The sequence below is a fragment of the Saccostrea echinata genome, unplaced genomic scaffold (assembly GCF_033153115.1).
Source record: "Saccostrea echinata isolate AGI-Se365-2 ecotype Australia unplaced genomic scaffold, CSIRO_AGI_Sech_v1 ptg000022l, whole genome shotgun sequence".
Taxonomy (NCBI): domain Eukaryota; kingdom Metazoa; phylum Mollusca; class Bivalvia; order Ostreida; family Ostreidae; genus Saccostrea; species Saccostrea echinata.
In genome coordinates, this window is record NW_026889771.1 from 14063505 (window position 1) to 14086838 (window position 23334).

General features: G+C 32.1%; 1 protein-coding gene across 1 annotated transcript; it reads left to right on the top strand.

Annotated features, from left to right (window-relative positions):
- Positions 1-223: 223 nt before the first annotated feature.
- LOC133190476 (zinc transporter ZIP11-like) lies at positions 224-18601 on the top strand. Its single transcript, XM_061326132.1, has 9 exons — positions 224-369; positions 2082-2120; positions 3065-3232; positions 3942-4044; positions 4444-4614; positions 4891-4960; positions 5765-5863; positions 7411-7569; positions 17993-18601. Exons 1-9 carry the CDS (start codon positions 262-264, stop codon positions 18069-18071), a joined length of 996 nt encoding a protein of 331 aa, XP_061182116.1. The 5' UTR covers positions 224-261; the 3' UTR covers positions 18072-18601.
- The last annotated feature ends 4733 nt before the right edge of the window (positions 18602-23334 follow it).

Below are 23334 nucleotides of genomic sequence, written 5' to 3' on the forward strand. Positions count from 1 at the left end.
ATTGTGACGTAGCCAACCCAGGTTATGCGATTTATTCTAATTTATTTATCCAATCAAATGACGCGTTTCAACCAAAATTAAATTATTTTAATATAATTTAAAATATAAAATATTAAAACCTTAAAATATAGTTTCTATGAATTCATTAGTCAGGTTTATCAGGTCTTCAGAGGTTCAGGTCATTAGTGTGTACTTTTCTGTCCTGTTCTCCTGTCTCAGAAGTTAGAAATATTCTCACTTCCTGTTTTGACTTTTTCAATAATGTTGGCAGGTTACAATGCGGTTTTCCAAACTTTATTGGGCACACTCTTCACATGGGGCTTAACAGCTGCAGGGGCTGCTCTAGTGTTTGTATTCCACAGCAGTCAGGTAATTTAAATGACGTAATGGCATGATTTAATGTTCTTTTTGCAGATTGATTAATCCAAATTTTGACACATCACCACACTCCTGCTCATGGAAGTATAACGGGTTCGATTCTCAGTCCAATCATTATTTTCCTCCTTTCCTGTTACAAAAAAATGCCCTTATACTATAGCCAAGCATTAATTAAAGGTCTTCTAGAATGATTTTTTATTTATTTTGAATAATATCAAGGTTGATCTTCTCATCCAAATGAAATATTGTTCTGGCCTTAACTTGAAAACTCCTTTACAATAGGACTTCAAACTTGGAACACGGAAAGAGGAATGACTTGACTTTACCGATCCTCAGAAAATGCTAAATTTCTTTCTCTGAAAGCATTCCTTAGCTATTGTTGTTTATTCAGTGAAAAATTGACGAGAGTAATAGTCAATGATGGTGTGTGCCGCATACTTAGTGTCGTTTCTTTAGTATTTAGCAATTTTTCATGTAAACAAACCAACAAGATGTCATTGAAGCTGAAAGATCTTGCAAAAAATACAGATGCAACTGATTTCTTAATTAATCTAAAAGAACAAGACACTAACACTAATCTCTCAGGTGGTATTGACTAACCCAAATCTCCCGGGCAGATGCTAGACTAACCCTAATCATAGTGTACGAGGACTAACCACTTAGATTATGAGATGGATGCAAGACTAACTGTAATCAGTCAAATACTTGTGCAAGGACTAACCTTAATCTCTCAGGTGGGTGCAAGATTAACCCTAATCAATTGAGGAGTGTGCAAGACTAACCCATACCAGTTGAATGACATAAATCATAGTGCTGTGAGCGTAGGGATCTTACAGATATGGGGACATGTAAAGTAAAGTCTACCTGTACCCTGGAAAGATGATATTTAAATGTGTTACACTGCACCAATTTTTTTTTTTATTGGCCCATTTTGAATTATCAAATCAAATCCAAATTAAATTGGAATGCACTGCACCATATTTTTTATTTTACCTTGATCCATTATTTTTATTTCAAAGTTTATTAAAAAAAAAAATCCATGCCATATATTAGGCATACATGTATAACTTGAGAACTCATTTACATTTAGATTTCAAACTTGCAACATTTAAGATAATGTAAACATGGGATGTACTATGTAAAACTTAATGATATGGTTAATTTGAGCAATATGAAAATGGTTAAAACCATTAAGACATTTAGACTGGCCTTTGATATTGCCCACATAGTACACTTGCACTTATCAAAAATAAATGCTGTTTAATGTTGTCCTACTATAGTAAAAACCAAACTTTAAAAGAGAGATGTGTTTTTTTTCCTTTTTGTTTTATTTTTGTAAAAAAAAAAAAATATGTACTTCATGCTGCTATATTTATTACACATTTAATCTCAACATTTAAAGAAGAGTTCATGTATTCAACAAGCAGCAAGCAATTTAGATTGATGTAGAAGGTAGAAATTAAACTTAATTGTTATACACGAGTCTGTGGGATGTAAACATTCACAAAATGACTGCTCAATAGGGATAACTATTCTACACGGCAAGAAGTGGTAGTCAGTGGTCATACATTTTGTCATTTGTAAGTGAGACCTGAGTTCTACCATGTTAATTAAAACACATATTGTGTTTACAGAGTATTATTTACAACACATTCAAATGCAAAAAAGCATTTCAAAGTGTTTATCTTAATTCTCTTTTTCAGAGGAAAGTTCTGGATGCTAGTCTGGGATTTGCAGCTGGGGTATGTTATTGTAGTGACTTTTAAAGTATTTTCATAAAATTCAGAAGCTTATCTAATGGATTATCTTTTAGTTTTATTTACACAGCTAGCTTGATATACATGTATATTAATGTTTATCAAAACAATTGCTAATAATTTCAGAATATTTAATTTTGACCTAAACTCTAGAGCTTCAACAAGGTAAAGTTGAAGTTAGCAATAATTTATGCATATATATTCACATATGAGCATCATAACACATTTAGGTCCATCATGTTAAAAATTGATCATATGTCATTAAAACTGAATTCCTGTTTGTTTAACAGTTAATTGCCTCCAAAGTAAAATTAGTTTTCCAGTTTACCAAATTCAACCTTAATTGTTTGAACCTAATTTTTACTAGACTTGGTTGTCTGATGTGCCTTAATAATGAACCCATATGTATGACATACTGGTACTACTTTCAACAATGATTAAAACTTTTTTAAACAGTATTTCAGATTTCAAAAGTCAAAAGAATATAGCCTGATATTTTTCACTGAGGATATTTTTCATGATAACTGTGTGCTTCATGAAATATACCTGTGTGAAAAGTATCAGGTCATATCTTACTTCATAAATTTTCGAAACTGAAAAAAAAATTCTTAAATGCATTTATATTTAATATTCAAAATTATTCAAAACACAGAGAAATTAATTTAATTGACAAACTGTCTTGTTTTTTTTTCTTCATTTTAGTTTTAAGTAGTGCCATGTGACTGCAATATTACTCCTTTTCAGGGGTTGAGGGGTTGATTATTGCTTCTCTATATAAACGAAGTAAAAAAAAAATACATCAAATTTATAAATTGGGTTCATTTTTTTTCTTTCTTTCTTTCTTTTTTTGCATAGCACATTTTTTTTCCAGTATGTTATGTGTAAGAAGAAAAAGGTAAATATTTTTTATGTTGAAATCTTATCTGTAGGTAATGACAGCTGCCTCTTACTGGTCTTTACTTAATCCAGCGATAGAAATGGCCGAGCACTCAGGGTTTTATGGAGATAAAGGGCAGTGGGCATTTGTCCCTGTTGCTATTGGTTTTATACTTGGGGCAGGATTTGTGTATGGAGCAGACATCTTCATGCCTTATTTAGTAAGTATGAAAGTAAGAGGTCACATCTTCATGCTTTATTTAGTAAGTATGAAAGTAAGAGGTCACATCTTCATGTTTTATTTAGTAAGTATGAAAGTAAGAGGTCACATCTTCATGCTTTATTTAGTAAGTATGAAAGTAAGAGGTCCCATCTCCATGTTTTATTTAGTAAGTACGGAAGTAAGAGGTCACATCTTCATGCCTTTTTTAGTAAGTATGACATTCAGATCAGAAACATAAATAGCAGAGATTTGTAACTCTTTGAAATCTCATGATATCTCGAAGTCTCCTATTGTAATAAGTTTATATATATTCACTCGCTGTAGGAAATTGAAGTATACATGCATGCAGTGGAGCCTTGCATAGCCCTCAATAATCTTGATAACTTTGTTTCCAAATGAAATTCTTAGGATTATAGCAGTGATGTAACTTTTATTTCAAAGCTTTTTGTAATGTGATGGTAAATTGTTTGCCCAAAGGCGTCCAGAGAAAGGTCATGCTACTAGATTAGTGATGGCCAGGCTTACAAAGTGTATTTAAGCTGGCTAGATTCTTGTTCTCTTAAAACATTTTGCCAAAGTCTTTAGTTGACTTCCTTTAGGTTGAGGGACAATCTTTTTTTATCTTGTGTCATATACTGCTTAAATTCTTATAAAGGGAGTTGATGATAAAAAATATGCCTGTGTCATATTTGAAAATTCTTAAACAGGGAGTTGATGATGCATCAAGTCTTATGATGTCACTTGATTCCAGCATGAAGGAAGAAAAAGATGGTGATATACAGATGGAATCTTCCACCAATAATTTTTATGGTGGGTATTCGGTATAGTTATGAAGCAAAATATCTTAATAATTTTGTAGACAATTATACTTTCATAAGAAAAAAATTCTAATATAGGTAGTAATGATTTCTTCAGAAAATTGGTGCAATCTTATTAGTATGAGTAAAAATTTTGCATGAATCTGAAAAAAAGACATCCCCTTCAAGCATATCATGGTATAGCATATCTTGAAGTGAATGGCTTAAAATATCTTAATACAGTAGTGTGCTATATGTATTTTCAGAGTAACATATTAGTACTTTTTGAATTTTTCTATCAGTCAAAATATATATTTTGTTAGCATAAAATCCTTACTGCATTGAAATTCAAAAATATTGTAGTCTAGTCTTTTTGTATCATATTTACTTACCAAGTCACTGTTAAATTCAGATATAAATAGGCAGCAGTCCTTCAGTCAGCCTCTCCGACGTAAACCAACACAGGAGCAGATTAACATGGACAGTTCATACATATCTTCACCAGCTCCATCTAAGTCCCAAGCCATAAACTGGAAAAGGATATTACTACTTATCATAGCCATTACTATTCACAATATACCAGGTAATTTGTGAAGCAAAAATAAACTCAACTCAGGATCGAAGAAAGAACTATTACTCTGTGTAAGAATTTGAGAAAATTTGTTAGTTATCTCCCTTTATATTGTACTTGTTCTTGATGATCTCTCTTAATTATTTACAATGAAAACTGTGTGGGCTCACTGCACAAATAGGATGATCCCCTTTATGCTTACAGATATGTTTGATTCCATTTTTTATTGTTCAAACAATGTTGAGTGGGTAAAAAATTTAATGACGTTTTATTTTCTTGTTTTTCCAGAAGGATTAGCAGTTGGAGTTGGATTTGGAGCAGTTGGTAAATCTCCAGCTGCTACTTTTGAAAATGCAAGGTCAGATACCCAGTTTATACTAGTATATATTATTGGTATAGTATAATAACATAAAATGTGCAGCATTCAGCCTCAAATCATTTCATTGCTAGAATCCTTGTAATACTGTACACAGGGAAATTTTTGCCTCCGTTTTATTTTCGCCCCTTTCGCCCAAGACACAAGCAAATTCAAGACGGTACAAATTCAAAGAAGACAGTATAATTTCTTAAACAGAACTGTGACTGGACAAATTTAAAATGGGACAAAATTGTTTGCAAGTGTGAAAGGTCGAAAATAACACTGGGCAAAAATATCCTGGTATACAGTAGGTTAACCTAATATCTAGTGATTTAAATTAATATATAATTCTTCTTTCGTTACAAAGATTACCAGTCTAGGCAGTTGTTCTAATATTTGCATAATTAAGCTACAAATGTCTAGCAATTAACCCTTTCACAAAAATTGTGGTACTACTCTTTTGCAGGGCAAATTAATAACTTTTGGTGAAGTTTTTGCTAACAGATAATTAAATGATGTAGCTTTTATGTTGTATTTCACCAAACTATATCATTTTGCCCTGAAAAGAGCAGTACCACAGTTATTGTGAAACAGTCTATACAAAACAGAGGAAGCGACTTCATTAGTATTGAGTTATGTCATTCATAGGTTAAAATCTGGCATTGAGATGAAAGGCCAAGTGGAACTTGCCAATGTCAAGGGGCAGTGTCATTTACAAATTACATCTAGTTTTTGTAGTTTTCTATGCTTTAGCTATGCATACATGTACCAGTATTTGGTATTTAATACATTTCCTCTCTACAGGAACTTAGCTATAGGAATTGGTATACAGAATTTTCCAGAAGGTTTAGCAGTAAGCTTGCCACTCAGAGGAGCAGGAATGTCTATATGGAAAAGTTTCTGGTAATGTCTGTAATATATATTTATTGAATACTTACTTTATACTTTGGTTGAGTGGTATAACACATGAATTTATATACATGTAAATGTGTTTTTCCCCTGCAAAATCAAAGTCTTTGTTCTCCAGGGTACCTACACATAATTTATATCAGGTAAGGCTGCATAAAAATGAAATTATGGTTCTCAGGCCCAATTGCATCCCTTTTGAGGCAGATGCATTGCATTGCAAATTTTATATTTTCATTAAAATAAAAAGTTAGTAATGGGGAGACCAGTCTGGGAAAAAAATTTCCACGCTCATTTCCTCATAGTTTTGCACTCCATTTTGTTTCCGGTAGCCATTTTGTTTATGAAGACTAACATTTTGTTAATACAAATGTATGAAATGTTAATGCCTCTACACTCCTTAAGTTTACACTGTTACATTCTAAGCATGTCAAAACAATGGCTGTATATAGATAGTTTCCATTCAGGTTATTTCCCTTGGCCACCCTCCCAGTATGGCAACCAATGGGAAATAACTCTTGCTGAAATTGCATCTATTGAAAACCTTCTATACATACTTGTTGAAAATGAAAGAAGGAGAAAATGCAATTGATGTAAGAAATAACTAAATACACATAAATTTGGACAAAGTAATTTTACGCAGGAAACTTCTGCTTCCATTAATTTCTTGTTCAACAGTTTTGATATCAGTCAGAGGTTAAAACATTGACACAGTGTTTGCAATGAGTTTCACATGTATCTTTTATTTATAAGTAGGTATACATGTGTATGTTTTTTCCGAAACAAAAAAAATGTTTAAAAAAAATTTCATCCAGTATATATTCATAATTTTATGTTCTTTAAAGTACGGTAAATGGAGGCCGGTATAATATTAAAAAACTTGAAACATTAAAGTTATTTTGTTGCATACGTGAAAACAAGTATGTGTTCTTATTTTAAAAAAAACATAGGTATTGTCAGCTAATGTTTTGATATGTGGTTTTACAGTTTCAAATAAACATTTATGGTGCAAACACAATTTTCAGTTGAAGTTTAAAAAAAAATTAGTGCTCAATGTCTGATTTTATTGATTAGAACAAAATGAAGACTTTATGATACAGTTGAATCAACAATGTACAAATATATGTATTTGGTAATTTTTTGAGAATCAGATGATGAATAAATCTACAGGTTAATTATAGTATATTTTCGAACAAAGAATTTTCATCATTATTCAAAAAAAAAAATATGGAATAAGAAATACCTTTCTCTTTTACTTTATCATTAATAAAAAGGAAAATAAGTTTCCCCTTCCCTCATCTGTATTTGAGAAAATTGGCCTGAGAACCAGAAAATTAAATTTATGTGGCCTTTTTACTCAGCTTGTCTTGAAATTAAATGAAATCTGATCATTTAGAAAAATTTTAAAACCACATCTTTGCTTTCCAAGAAGTAGTGTATACAAGTATTATAGGTATTAAATTGTTTGCCTGATAATAGATTATGGTCACTGTCAAAAAAGATGCAGTTCTATAAAATAATTGTCAACTTCCACTGTTTTCTAGGTTTGGTCAGTTGAGTGGTATGGTAGAGCCAGTAGCTGGTCTACTGGGAGCTATTGCAGTAGTAATTGCCGAGCCTATATTGCCTTATGCTTTAGCCTTTGCAGCAGGTGCTATGATTTACGTGGTTGTGGATGACATCGTTCCTGAAGCACAAACCTGGTAAGTGGAGCATGCTAATGTGATGTAAGAAAGATAACTCATATCCTGTCTAAGCTTTAGATGGAAGAGTTTTGTCTCTTGGTGGTGCATTAGAATTTATTAGTCCATCCCTTTTGTCATATGTGAATGCTTTATTCAGGACATTATTTTACTCCTTTTTATGATTGACTCTGTGTTCAGAAAAGTTATATAACAGCCTATCAAATTAAAGTCTATGAAGAGTCTGAATAAATTGATGTTGCTGTATGAAACTGAAAAGGGAAATACGAGGCAGGGGCAATATTCAATTGTCCCCTATATCATTATAAGTGAATGTCATGTGCGAGAAACATCAATTTTTTGACTGTGTGTACTTTTTTCAGGTGGAAGTTGTTCAAGTACATGTATTTTAGTTTGCTTAGTTTGGAAAATACTCTAAATTTTAAGGAATGGCTGATACAGAATACAGAAACATATAAGAAATAAAGGGTAAAATGTCTATGGGATATTTATATCAGATTTAATTGACATATGGTACCAATACTGAAACAGTTATATTTTCATATCTTATATTAGAGCAATCATGTTCAATCTTTGAAGTACAGAAATACATGCATATACTTCCTCTTTTCAAGTTAGCACAGTTAAGTAATAAAGAAGTTAGTGTGATCATTTTAGACTCAAGAAGTGTATTTTGGTTCAGCCCTTGAAACTATAGTAAAACATGTAAGTGATCAGTTGTTTTTCAATTCTATTGATAATTCCTTTTTAGAGACATGTTTATAGAATACTCTAAAATGCTATTTTATGTAATTTTAATTGAACATGTTTATTCTGGAGAAATGCACTCACAGACAGGCTTCAGACTACATAGGAACTAAATACAGTACAACACGGTTACAGCAATAGATATGCTTAATATAATGAATACAGTAAAACTTAGTTATAGTGAAGTCCTGGGGACCTGTGAATTTCCTTTGCTATATTTGTAATTTGTAATATCTGTATAACGATTTCATGAAAATATAAATAGCAAATTCGCAATTATCATGTTTTCCTTCAAGTCTGACTACCAAATATGTTGAGGGACATAACAAAAACTTGAGGGTAAAAAAGTTTTCAGATGAAATGAATTTCAAAAACTCGGTTCAATATTTTAAAATTTGGGATATTAAAAATTAAAAGATGTAAATTTTGTTATTTTTAATCTCTACAAGACACAAAATCAATTTGCTATATCTGCAAATTTTTATATCATAGTTCATTATAACCATGAAATTTTACAAAGAATTGTTCAGAATTTTGTTGGGGATCTGAAAAAATGTTGCTTTATCTGTAAATTTACTATATCCTTGTTCACAATAAAAAAGTTTTACGGGGGTGTTTTTTTTTTTGTTATGGAAATTCTGTATTTTTCCTGGATTTTGGTGTCAAAATACGGATTACAGAATAAGCTCAGAAATAATGCTTCCCAATTATGCTACAATGTTTTTTAGCCATTAAATGATAAGCCAGGATTCACACAAACGTTTCAAAGATTCTGATGATCAACCTCCAGACAGATTTGGATGTATGGGAAAAGCATTTATTTTTTAACATTAATATCAATTTTAAAAAAGGATTGATGATAGCTTTTACAATCAATTAGCATTTGTACATAGAAAAGCAAAGTTTATCAAGGGTACTGCCAAGATGAAATTATGGATAAAATACTCATATTACTGACAAAAACCATGTACATTACGGAAAGCTGCAAAAGGGGGTAAACACCTTTGGTTTTACTATAATTGCCTACAGCAAAGTGATTTTCATTTACTGTAGTTTTAAAACATATTATGAACTTAACAGATATTTATAACAAATAAAAATAGTTCATCCCTGGCACTTTGCTATAGATTTGTTTTCTGTATTTTTTTTAATTTGTTATAAATTTTGAGTATAATTCTCTAAATGGGAAAAAGGAAGAGAATAGTTTTTTTTGTTGTTTTTTTTTAAAAAAAAGCTCCATTAATCTCAAAATGAATATGTTTTAAAAATTAAATATGAGATTGATGCTTATCTACAAACTTATCTATGTACAATACACATGTAAAACATTTGAAGTTAATGGAAAGAGGACACAGAGATAATAAACTAAAAAATCATAAAAAAAAAAAATGGGGGGAATGGTGTGTAATTTTAAACTCATTTTTTGACTTAATAAAGCAAAATTGTGGACAGATTTTCCCTCTTTCAAGTATGTCAAAAAAACTATCAACAGAATATGAAAGATTATAGATGAGGCATTGATGAAGTTTTGCACTTCATATTCCTGCACATTAAGCACCCAGATTCTTTAGCATATTTCCAAACCTTAACGTGACATACATGTACTTAATTGATATTCACCTAAACATTCCACTTAGTCTTTTTTTGTGTACTAGTATGTGCTGCATCAATTATTCAGATCAGTTTTTGGTTACTGATAGATGCACTAATCTGCTTTATTTTACCAATAAAGAGAGATTTTACTGAATTAGCTCACCTGAGCCGAAGGCTCAAGTGAGCTTTTCTGATCAAAATTTTTCTGTTGTCTGTCATACATTGGAATATATAGGAAAAATCTTTAAAAATCTTCTCAAGAACAGCAAAGCTGTCGTTAGCTATATTTATATGGAAGCATATTCAGGTAATGTTGAGTCAGTGTAGATTTAAGTTTGTTCAAATCATGACCCCCAGGGCTAGGGTGGTTCACAATGAAACAAAGTTTTACAATGGGACATATAGGAAATATCTTTAAAAATCTTCTTCCCAAGAACAGCAAATCCAAGATAAGTCATATTAATTCAGAAACAACCTCAGATAGTGTAGATTCAAGTTTGTTTAAATCATGTTTCCCATGGGTAAGACTGGTCACAGTAGAAAATTAAGATATACAGTAAAACTCATTTAGTACGAACATGGATATAATGCATACATGGATAGAACGAAATTTTAACTCACCTGAGTAGAAGGCTCAAGTGAGCTTTTCTGATTGAAATTTTGTCCGTTGTCTTTTTTCGATGCCGTCATCGTTGTTGTTGTCTTTAACTTTTCACATTTTCATCTTCTTCTCAAGAACCACTGGGCCAATTTCTAGTACCAAACTTGGGTAAAGGAGATTCAAATTTCTTTAAATGAAGGGCCATGCCTTCTTCCAAGGGGAGATAATTACAGATTTGTGAAAAATTAATGGCATCAATTAAAAATCTTCTTCTCAAGAATCACTGTGCTAGAAAATATGAAACTTATATGGAAGCATCCTAAGGTAGTGTGGAATCAAGTTTGTTCAAATCATACCCCCAGGGGTAGAGTGGGGCCACAATGGGTGATCAAAGTTTTACCTAGGAAAACATGGAAAAAATATTTTAAAATCTTCTTCTCAAGAACAACAAAGCCATGTTTAGTCATATTTATATGGAAGCATCCTCAGTAGTGTAGAATCAAGTTTTTTTTTCAAATCATGACCCCCGGGGTAGGGTGGGGCCACAATGGGCAATCAATGTTTTACATAAGAATGCATAGGAAAAAATTGATAAAAATCTTCTTCTGAAGAACAGCAAAGCCAATATGTGTCATATTAATTCAAAAGCATCCTTAGGAAGTGTAGATTCAAGTTTGTTTAAATCATTTAAATTTACATTATTTATAGCGAATTTTCAAAGACTTCAATTTTAAAAATATTGATTTGATATCAATTTTATTAGTATTTATATATGAAACTCAATTTATCTGAAAACTCTTGAACTCTGAGGTAAATTTTGCATGATTTTATACTTCCCTAAATACATTTGGTAGTCATATTTGAAGGAAAAATGTATATAGCAAATTAGCTATGAGTTTAATGAATTCGTTATATGGATAAAACGAATTACAGATATAGCGAAGTCAATTTGCAGGTCCGTAGAACTTTGCTTTAACCAAGTTTTACTGTAGAAGAAAAAAATCTTCTAAAGCCATGATTAGTCAAAGAAATATGGAAGCATCCTCAGTTAGTGTAGATTCAAGTGTGAACAAATCATGCCCTCCTTTCCCCCGGGTGGGTTGGGTTGGGTTGGGTTGGGAGTATTTGCAATCACATACATATTTAATTTTTTTCAATACTGTACTGATTTCTGCTTTTTCCTAGCCAATGTGCTCAGGTGAGCAATGTGGCCCATGGGTCTCTTGCTTTATACAGTATAGCTATTTTTGCCATTAAATTAAGGCACTATATATACCAGCGTTACTCTTCCAGACAAACAGAATGGTGAATGGAAATTATTTAGTAAGGAAAATAAATAACTTCACTTTGATTAATTTTTGTTTTTCAAGGCACAAAGTTTTGAGGGTTCACCAAAAGAAACATCATGCATAATATACTCTGTATACCATAATTTGTACATGACGGCCAGCTGGGGTACAGCAATGATTGCATGACGTTGTAGAATATCACTTTACTATTTATAATTCTAAAAATGTATATATTAATGAGGGTTTAAAAAAAGCACTGAATGGCAAGAAGATCTTTTAGAACAATGTTTAGATTTCAGATATAAATTGTGAATTTTAAATAAACCCAAGGAAAGGGCATTCGTAGAATAAATAAATTCCATTCAAAGGCAAAAATGCAAGGGATCGAAGAAAAATAAGTCATGCATAACAGAGTAAATGGGAAAGTTGATTCTTTTCTAGTGTGAAAGTTCAATGTTCGGATAACTATTTACAGAATGTAGAAATATTTAAAAAAAAAAACAAGGAAAAGTAACTCTCGTTGTGTTCTAATCCCTAAGAAATATGTTATCTGAAAAATGTTTTTAAAGAATGTAAAATTTAATTGATCTTTCATTGTAATAATGAACAAAGCACAGTTTTACATACTTATATTTTACTTCCAATTTTTTTTAAGGAATGTGGGTTTTGTTGTTTCTATGATTATTTTCAATCAATATAGTTATATACAAGCAATACATTTTTGAACTTAAAGAGATTTTTAAATACCAGCCCTTTAGATATACAATAAAAAAAAAAATCAATTATTTTTTTTTCCTTTTAAAAAAATTCTTGACATATCAATGTGAAGTAGATAATGAAAACAGTATGGGTCTCCTTTGGGTACCAGTGACCTACATTTACAGTGTATTGCAGGTTATCTGATTTTTGTGTGGAATGTGGAATGTCAGCAGTGAGCATGTGCAGACAGGATGTTAGGATTGCCCTACCCCTGAGTCGTGACTGCAGGAGGAACTCTTCTGTCACATGCAGGCAGTCATTTAAATCAAAACACATAAAATTGTCTATATCATCAGGCTTATTGTGTTCAGTGCTGCAAAGTCATAACCTATAGACCCGAAATATTTCCCATCATGCAAAAAGCATGCAAAGCAAGGTCACCTTTTAGCTCTCAAATAATTTTGAGGTATTTTCCTTTGTTGCAGTATGAGATTGATAGTTTCAGAGAGCCTTTTTAAGATCCACCTATTTTGCTTATGCACACACAAGTGTGCACTAAGAGGGTTCAGACAAGATAATTATTTTTATGTTCATTCTTTAGGCCCACGTATGTGCATCCTTGTACTGAAATCATGTGACCTGAGAACAAAAAGGGGGTTAAATATAAGATAAATGATGGAAGAACAAACCATTTCTGCTGTAGTGGATCAGTGGGCCATTTTCATGGGGGATTCCTGGGAGGGTAGGAACAGATTTACTGTGATTATTATGGTAGTGAGGAGGATATTGAACCTCACTGCTGTCAGTTCCGACTCTGTTCTTGCACATTCTAGAGCAGCTGCTTGGCATACGGCTCTCAGATTCTGAACCACTTTTATACATAAGCAGATCACCCGCTGAATTGCTCACATGCTGAACACAAATTATGGCAGGGAATTTGTTATTTAATTATGAGAGATTGGGAGAAAAAAGATGCTTTTCACATTATTTATAGGAAAATTGCGTTCAATAATTGCATGGATTTTTTTTTAAGCACTCATGAGTGTTGGCTAAAGAGAGGTTATTTAAAGTCATTCAGTGTAGGTGTTTGATAACCCAGTGACCCACATTACAAACAGGTATTTCCTGTGGGGTTTGATTGATGAGTCTAAGTATAGAAAAAAGTATGTGGAATGCACATGTGAGGCCATAATGCCAGATGGAGTTATGGCCCTTGACTTAATTATTCCCTGACTCTGTTGTGAGCTACACTAAGTGGCAAATACAAACTACAGATATAGAGTACTATGCATATTATTCTTATCCATGCACCTTGCATGACTGAGAATCATTAATTATTCACATCACTAATTGTGCTTTGCCATGAAGATCGTGCATGGATACTCCCATTCATATTTATACATAGCTTTACAATGTCAATAGGCTAATTTCAAGTTCACACAACCTGTCAGATCTTTTCTCATCAGTAAAATGCATACAAAGTACACAGACAATGAAGACTTCCTGTGAAAAATGACACATTCATATTTTATTTAACCTGAGCATTGCATGTTGCCTACATCTTTTTAAGAATATATTTGCTCATGTTAAACATCATCAGGCTTTAAGGTTACTTCTTTGCTTTGACCATCCATGAGTTTAACTAAAGTTTTCAGGGCAGAGGTCAGGCATAAAACACACACCCCTTCTTGCCCCATATATATTCCTTATTTGGTCCCCATAGTGCAGGCTCAATCAAATTTCATCTGTGATGTGTCCTTGGGTACCAGATGTGCAGTAATTTAAACACTTCACTCCTTGTCATTTTTAGACTAAATGGAGTAAGGACTCTCATTATGACTAAAAAATTTACAAACACTTCATTTTGAAAAATTTTTGGTCATCTGGCAGGAAATCTCTTTTTCTCTCTCCCCCCCCCCCCCCCCCCCCTTGTTTACAAGGTTTGTCTATCAGTTCGCCTGTCTGCAATCATGTTTTGGCCATAACTTTGAAATTGAGTAACATATAATTTAGCTCATACTTAATACAAAACTTATGTACGACCTGAGGGTATATCATGACATTGACCCGGGTCATTTTGGCAAGTTGAAGGTCACTGGCAGAAGAAGTGTAAATTGGTGTCTGAACCATAAATTTCTAAAGCAGAAAGATTGGAAGTTCTTATTTCACACAAAAATTACCTTTTGACCTGAGGGTTTTTCATGACTATGACTCAAAGTCATCTGATCAATTTCAAGGTCACTATCAGAAAAAAATTGCAATTCCTGTCTTGACCTGTCAATATCTTGACTCAAGGTCATTTGGCAAGTTCAATGTCATTGGCAAAAAAAAATGTCATTCTTGTCCTGGACACCTTAGAAACTCATTCTTGGCACAAAGATCCCTTTTGGGCAGAGGTCATTCAAGGACCTTGATCCAAAGCCATTTTGGCAAGTTCAAGGTCACTGGCAAAAAATATGTATAATCCAAAGCCTAGCCATATTTTTTTAAGAATGGAACATTGGATGCAGCTCTTTATAAAAAATTGCAATGATTTTATGATTTTATGTCAGTGTGCATGAGCTGACACTCACAGTGACTGTGCCATTAGTTAATGTATATTTTTATGTGTTTGAATGTGGCACATTTCAGCATGTACTGATAAGTACTGGCAGATCCAACATGCACTATTCTTTTCCACTGGTACCTAGTAAAGCAAATATGGTATATGTAATATCTATTCTCTTGGTCATACATGTATATCACAATATCATTCATACAGTAGGTGTCCTTTAGAAGAGATTTAGAAGACCCTATCAAAAGAAAACCTTATAAATTCCTTGTTGGTTCATATGTATTCTTTTGCTTGCATTTCACAAAAATGAGGGAGGTCCTTAAAGATATGATAGTCATACTATATATACACATATATATGGTTCTTTTTGTGCCCACAGCATTACAATGCAAACCTGTGCTACCAAATCAGTATCAAATTGCAAAATAATTTTTCTTGTACCTGGAAGAAAAAAAATTTACAAAGATTTTGACTGCCTCAGCCATTTTACAATACACAATATTTCCAGTACACCATAATGTATAAGCCATTCCTCAACTCTCTTACAGCTATGTTAAAGAAGGAAGATTTTCATCATGCCATGACAAAAGCTATTTTTTTTTATTGGAATCATACATGTTCTTTCATATTTTTAGTACTAAATAAGTAGGAAAATCAATTTTTTTTTCTCCCCTATTGATAATTTTACACATTGTAATTGGAGATAAAGCAAAGATGTCTACCACGTAATTGTTCTTAGATTTAAACTTGATTGTTTTGGATTTTTTAACAGCAAAAAAAGTATATATTTAGAAAATATATTGATTCATTAAATTGGAAGGGATGGAAGCCTGAGAAGTGTAGGTGTATGGGATTGTGTAAAATGTCAGTGCAAGGTGTACCTAAAGTTAGTCATTTTATATAACCAGAACAAAAACTGAAAATTTCATAAAGAGTAAACTTTTAAGGGAATTTTAACTACAGCTGTTTCCAATATTTTAGATATTAAGGACATACGCAACATACCTTACCTACTGATAATTTTTCAAGATCTTCTTAATTTAAGATTAAAATGCCATCAGATGTTCGTAGACAAAAAATCAGCATGTATTACCAGGGGTTTTGAAAAGATATCAATTGATGAAAATTCTTGTATAATTCAAAGAAAAATATACAAAAATTACTAAACATATATTCTAGATGTTTTGTTTATCCAAACTTGTTTTAGAAGAAGTGTACAACAGCATATATAGACATTAAAATGTAGCACACAGTTCCTTCAAGTATTGGAACTCTTCAACTCCATGGAAAAATTCAATAAAGTTCAAACTATGTTGTGTATGTCCTTAATGATTGTTTTTTTTTTGTCCCCAGCTTTCCCTAAGAGTGGAGGATATTCATTTTGTTCTGTTCTTCCATTCATCTATCATTCTTTCTGTCTGTAATACTGTAGTCTTTGGATGATATTCTAATAAAAGTCCTTCAGTTTTGCAATGAAATTCTATGACACCATATGACTTAAAAAAATCTATATTGATTTTGAGTTTTAAAAGTCAATGGGCAGGGTCAAATATTCATATAAAATGGTTTCCAGACCTATGATAACTTAATTAAGTTTCTGCAAGTTTTTAGTTGAGCTTTTGCAATGAAACTTAAGATGATGATTTTCTCTAACTTGAGAAAGACCCCTATTAATTTTGAGCCCAAAAGGTAAAGAGACAAGGTCACAAATTCATATATGGTATGGAATGGTACACTTAATTTTGGGATATCTCTAAAGGTCCTTTTGCTTTTGCATTGAAATTGTATATCATACAAACTATTGATTTTGAGGTAAAAGGGTCAAAGGGCAAGGTCAGAAATTCATATTTTGCATGGAATGGTTTCCAGATAATAACTTTAGTTCCCTTAATTTTTTTTCCCCAGGAAATTCAAGGTGAAATCTCTAACTTAAGAAAAATCCTGTTGATATTGAAGCCACATGTATTTTATGAAATGATTTATAGAGTCACTTCAATACTGTCTTTTTAACTTAAAAACACAAGATAATATATTGATGCAAAGCATCAAATTGTCTGCAAATGATCATAATACCCCTGAATCTACATATATGTATGTCTAGTGATGATGCTGATAATTTCTGCAGGCGCAATAGTGGACTCAAAATAAATGTTAACTGTTAAGTATTGAAAATTTATTCTTTTGTCATTTGCACCTGTAGCAAAATCAAAACAAATTCAGAATCAATTTTTCTCTATTTTTTCAAGTACATGTACTGTTATTTTCCAGAAACTTATGATCATATCAAGTTGCTTTTATACATAATACACTCCCATTTAGGGGAGCACTTCTTGTAAAAAAAAATTGTAAAATCATAAATTAATATCTGATTAAAATTGACAAAAAATTGAAATACATTAGTAGCAATAATAAAGACATAATAACATAATATAAAACTATTTCAAAAATTATTTTTCATAACTTTAATGCATGCTATCAAAAGGAAATATTCTGTCTAAACAAGAAAAAATAACACCTTATTTCCCCAAGTGCACTTTTTAACACAACCACAAATAGATCAGCCGCTGCTGTGGCCGATAATGATCCCTATTGATTTTAAAGGGTAAGGATCAAAAGTCAAGGTCACAAACTTGTACATGTATATTATTGTTTCAGATAATATCTAAAATAGACTTTTGACCTAAAGTGGGGACATAAGTTCTCTGAATTAGCTTGTTTGCAATTATTATTATTTTTGGGAGCAGGAAGGGGGATAACCCCTACAAAAATTAAGCTACATGTAGCAATCTATAATTCGATGTATGACAAAGCCTGGAGTAAGAGTGACTGCATGCTTTAAAAAATATTTGACCATCCTTTGAAGCTAATTTTAGCTGAAGAAAATCTATGGTAAACTTTTTTTTCTAAGACTGTAGTAATCAGATTTTGTTTATTTTTCAGTGGTAATGGGAAGATATCCTCATGGGGAGCAGTCATTGGATTTGTGGTAATGATGTCCCTGGATGTTGGTTTAGGATGACCTTATTGTTAATCTTACTGCCAATTAGACAGACTATGAATATATATTTTAAAAAAATGTTTCTAAACTGATGCTGTTAAAATCAGATAGATAACAGTCAGTTTTTCCACTTAGTGACTGTAACTGATATATGGGTGATGGGCATTGAGCATTTTTTATGTGTAAACCAGCAGACCTGAGGAATGGAAGAGGTCTTATTTAAGAGAATGGAACCATCTTTCAAACATCCTTTAGGATGTGATGGATGAGTGTCATTTTCTGAATTAGGCTATGGGGTCTTTTTTGTCTAATTCCCCCAATGATAATAAAAAAATTGTGTTTCACAAACAACAATTTCAGGGATATGTAAAAATGCCAAGCCTGTGGTTGAGCATAAATTGTTAGAATATCCAATTGAGAATGATAAAATACCAGAATTGTAAAATTTGTTACCAATGATATTGTATGGGTTAATCAATCAATGTTATGTTCATGAAAAATTTTATTTTTATCAGTATGTAAATTTTGTTGTTAATAAATATTTTTTTTTTAAGTTTGTGGTATTTTCATGTTTGTGGTATTTTCATGTTTGAATTTTTATACCCTGTATTTTACTAGTCAGTGCATATTGAATGAAAGAAAAACCGTCAGAGGTTTCATCATTATTTGTGGGAAAAAAGTACCATCCTTTTAAAAACTAAGCGGGATTATGCTTGGAGTTTTTGGTGTTGGTTATATATGAGTTTTCAACTCCCACTTAAATTGGACCTGCTACCATTGCCTGTAGCCAGTGCTATATAAAATGTGGCCCTTCAAATTGAAATCTGCTGTATGCTAACTAGATTTGGAGTTCCGTAGCCACAGAGGGATCACAAATATTAAAAAGTCTTTCACATAGGAGATGAGCAAAAATTCTCTACAAATACAAAGCAAAATGAATGTTTCGCGGCTATTAATATTCGCAAGTTAAAGTAGGTCACAAAACTCACGGATATTTCTTGCATGTGAATAAAAGTTGGCTTACAGTATGCGATAGTAAGTTGTCTGTCATCTGTCTAGCTGTTTGTCTTTCTGTGGGTATTTTCCAGCATTATCTCTCATCTGTCTGTAAACAATTTTTCAAAACGCTACTCCTCCTACAGTTTTGGTCTGATTTCAATATAACTTGGCACACAAGTAGACTACACTAAGATACATCATTCTGTGCATCAGTTTTTGATTTTGATGAACAGTGTTGCCATGGTTGCTAAATCAGAAATTTAAAATGCTACTCTTACAGTTTTGGTCTGATTTCAATATAACCTGACACATAAGTAGAATACACTGAAATAAATAAATCAGTGCATCAGTTTTTGATTTTGATGAACAGTGTTGCCATGGTTACTAAAAATAGAAATTCTGTGAAATTCCTTTAAATACCATTCTATCTACTCCTCCAATAGTTTCTGTCTGATTTCAGTATAACCTGGCACACAAGTAGACTACACCAAGATAAATAATTCAGTGCATCATTTTTTTTATTTTGATGAACAGTGTTGCCATGGTAACTAAAAACAGAAATTTCTGTGAAATTCCTTTAAAATGTTACCCTCACACAAGTAGACTTCGCTTAGATACGGTACATAATTCTATTTATCGGTTGATTTTGATGAACAGTCTTGCCATGGTTACTAAAGATAGAAATATCTGTGAAATTCTTTCAAAAGGATAATCTTCCAACAGTTTTAGTTTGATTTCAATATAACTTGCCACAAAAAGAGACTAAACCATCATTCTATTGCTGTTGCATAGTTTCAAGTTCAAGTGCTACTTTTCTCTTCATTTTTATAAGTACAAACAAATAGAGCTACAGTCTTGTCAGAGATTTCTGTTTTATTAAAGAGTGGCAGTTGTCTTACATATCACCAGAAAGGAGAAAATGAGTACTTTAACCATAGGTGAAAAGGTTAGTGCCAAGGTTATGAACTGACAAACTTTTGTATAATTTCAGGGCTGTGCACAAAATCATTGGGCTGGAGAATTTCCCCACCTATAATGACATAATCCTCTGGCTATTCTGGCATTGCCCCCTCAATCCCCACTAGAGGAACCCAAGACACCCTTCTTCTTTTAAAATGTCCCCTTCTATTTCATTTCGGGGATATCCCTGTCTGTGACCAAGATGAAGTCTAGCTCGAGTAGAAATGAATTACCTGGTGTAACATTTTTTGTACTGAGGCAGTAGACAGCCGTTGCTTTCTAAGGTCAAAGTCAGAGTGAGTGTCCTATGTAAATTGAAAAAATTTGGGGACACATGAAATAGCAGTTAACTTTCAATTAATACAGATGATGTATAAAATTCTCGTTTTCACAGCTGTCCACCAGAAGATAGTTGTTAAGGTGAATATGTTGAATCTGCTATTATATGGATGCGACCTTGGCATAATGTACACCCAAAATACAATGAATTGTGCTAAGCTTGAGTAAAAAAAATGATGATATATTGCCTTCTAGGTTGATAAAGAGAAGAACATCTGATTTTGGGGTCACTTGATAAAAGCCATTCTCTGTAATGTCTTGAACTTTTATATAGGAGTTGTGGCACGCATAGTCTCAGAATTTCTCCATATTCCTATGATAAAAGTCTTTGATACTGTAAACTCAAATCAGTTAAAAATTGGTTGCTACTTGTTATGGTTACCATAGCAACATGTCCTAAAATTTGAAAAATGGCATTTTTTAACATGTTCAGAGTCTCACAGTTAACATTTGCAGCAAAGCAAACAAGTGGCAATGACTGTTTCTGAATGGTGAAGGTCTTAAATGCATGATAAACATGTTTGGTAAATCAACTATTACATACATTACTATGGAAACAAAGTATTCAAAAGTAATAATTTTGTTCAATTAATTTTATAAAGTCATACACTTAAGAATAAAAATAATTATAGGTTGAAATGTAAGCAAATAATAGACAAAAGATCCTTGTAACATATACCAAGGATGAAATATGATATTTCTTATAGGTTGGCAATGGTTGCCATGGTTTTAATACCATCAAGGGATTTTAAATTTATTCTCTTAGTATTTTAATCTTAAACCATCTTTTTAAAAAGCATATTTTTATATAACTTATGATCAATTTTTAAAGGCTTTGATGTGACCCTAATTTTCACATTTCAAAAAATTCAAATTCAATTCTTTAAATAGAGCGTTGCTATGGAAATTAGCCGAAAAAATATGCATAAAAATCTAAAAAATATTCCGTTTCCTTGGATACGTACCCTTGTATGTAGATTCTCAAAATTTTTATGATTGATATTTATGAACAACTAACCTGACTTTCAATTTTGACCACCACCCAATCTCTTACTGGATGCAAAAAGCTGGCACAAAGGGTTTAATATTGATGTAAAATTAACAAAATCGAACTTTTTCCCTTCTTGGTAACCGTAGCAACAGTGTTGTATTTTTCAACAAACTTTATCAATATATGAAATTCAACTTTAGTTCTACCAGATAAGTACTATTCAAGGTGTGTCAAATGATATGTTTCTTGATTAAAAGGTAAATAAATTCCTAAGGCAGCAAAAAATATCACTTTAAACAACTGGTACGTTGTTTCCATGGTTACAGTGCAAAGTAACAATTAATCCCAATTTTTCTTATGTTGTCGCTGTTGCAAGGTCATAAGCAGTAACAAATTGAGTCAGACTTGTATATTTGTTGAGATCAAAGAGTTCTACTGTGATTTTTTACATGTCAAAGTTAATCCATTTACATAAGCAGAAGAAAGTCCGGTTCTTTTCACATTATGCAACGACAAATCTCATTTTACAGTCTATTTATAGGTAAATGAACACATAAAACCAATATGAAACCAAACTTTACACTAAAAGCTAGACTTTAGAAATGAAGCAGATTAAATGAAGGATGCAGACATATTATTATCAAGTAATTAAGTGACAAAGTTGAAAGAAATATAAGAATTTATTTAGTAAAATTTAGTAAAAGTTTTTGAACAGAATAATATATTTCTGATAAAACTGGTGTGTGGGCACTATGAACAAGATGTTACATTAGTGTTTGGATAGATTTACAGACAAGCTGGCACAATCCTGCCTACTGATATAGTATTCATTGATAAATTACTGTTTTCATTTCATACTGTAATGAAAACATATTTGCCCCAGATATAAACCAATATATAACAACCATTCTCATTTTATTATTGTACCTTTGATAATTCATTGAATTAATCCACTTATCTTAAAATTTCTGAGAGATATGCATGATACAGTCACGTAGCCTGAACTTAGTTAGTTTCGGTTACATATATAGTTATGGGGGCTATAATAGGGCTCGAGGAATCTGTGAAGTCTTGCAAAGGAATTGGGACACTTATCTTTAAAAAAATCTTTCTATGGTACAGTAGGATTTCAGATAGTCAAAAAAATAATATATACTAGGGCAAATTCAAGTATGAACAAATCATGACTCCAGTTATTGAGATGGGGCCACATTAACATTATACATATATATACAGATCTATGAAAAGGAACAATTAAAAAAAACTTTTCATGAACAGATTTACATTTATAATTGCCAACTGATATACATGAATCCCCGTGAAGTGTAGATTTTGGTTCAAAACATGGTCCTCGGGCCTTTGGTGGGGCCACAGTAGTGACTGAGTAAAATGTGATATGTATCATAGGTATACATACGTGTATGTACATTAACAATTCTTTTTACTAAAAATCTCAAAAGTACAGCTTGAACACTAAAAAAGCTCATGTTTCTAACATCTACACCAATAATAAAACTTGGCATTTATTTTGATCCAGAATTAAAGGTCATGTAAAATATTTTTTTTTGGCAAAATTGACTAGGATTAGACCAAAATCTATTTTGGTCGGGCTCGCTTTTTACTTGACCTATAGCAGCATCAAATATATCACGTGATTTTCGCAAGACGATGATGGATGGCGGGGAACTCAGTTGGAAGAAAGACGTAAATAACGCATTATATTTTCATGTTATTTTATCATTTTATAGAAAGGTATGCCATATTTGAACAAATATACATTGTTTCATTGATGATATTCTAAGTTCTCTTCTCTCAATGTTTAGGGCTACACGCAGACGAAAGTCGATCGTGATTCATTGTTTTTCTCTTGACCATGATGTAACGGCGTAAAGGTCATCAATATAAATACATATTGGTCCAATGAACCCCAAAGAAAAGTTTGCTAGGATAGGTTTGTTGCCATAAGTGAGTTATCATTTCATTTTTCACTACACA

Excerpts from the sequence above, each read along its gene's own strand:
- LOC133190476 (XM_061326132.1), top strand. The coding sequence starts at position 262 with ATGTTGGCAGGTTACAATGCGGTTTTCCAAACTTTATTGGGCACACTC. Across the intron at positions 370-2,081 it reads TTGTATTCCACAGCAGTCAG|AGGAAAGTTCTGGATGCTAG; the intron begins GTAATTTAAATG and ends TCTCTTTTTCAG. Across the intron at positions 4,961-5,764 it reads GCTACTTTTGAAAATGCAAG|GAACTTAGCTATAGGAATTG; the intron begins GTCAGATACCCA and ends TCCTCTCTACAG.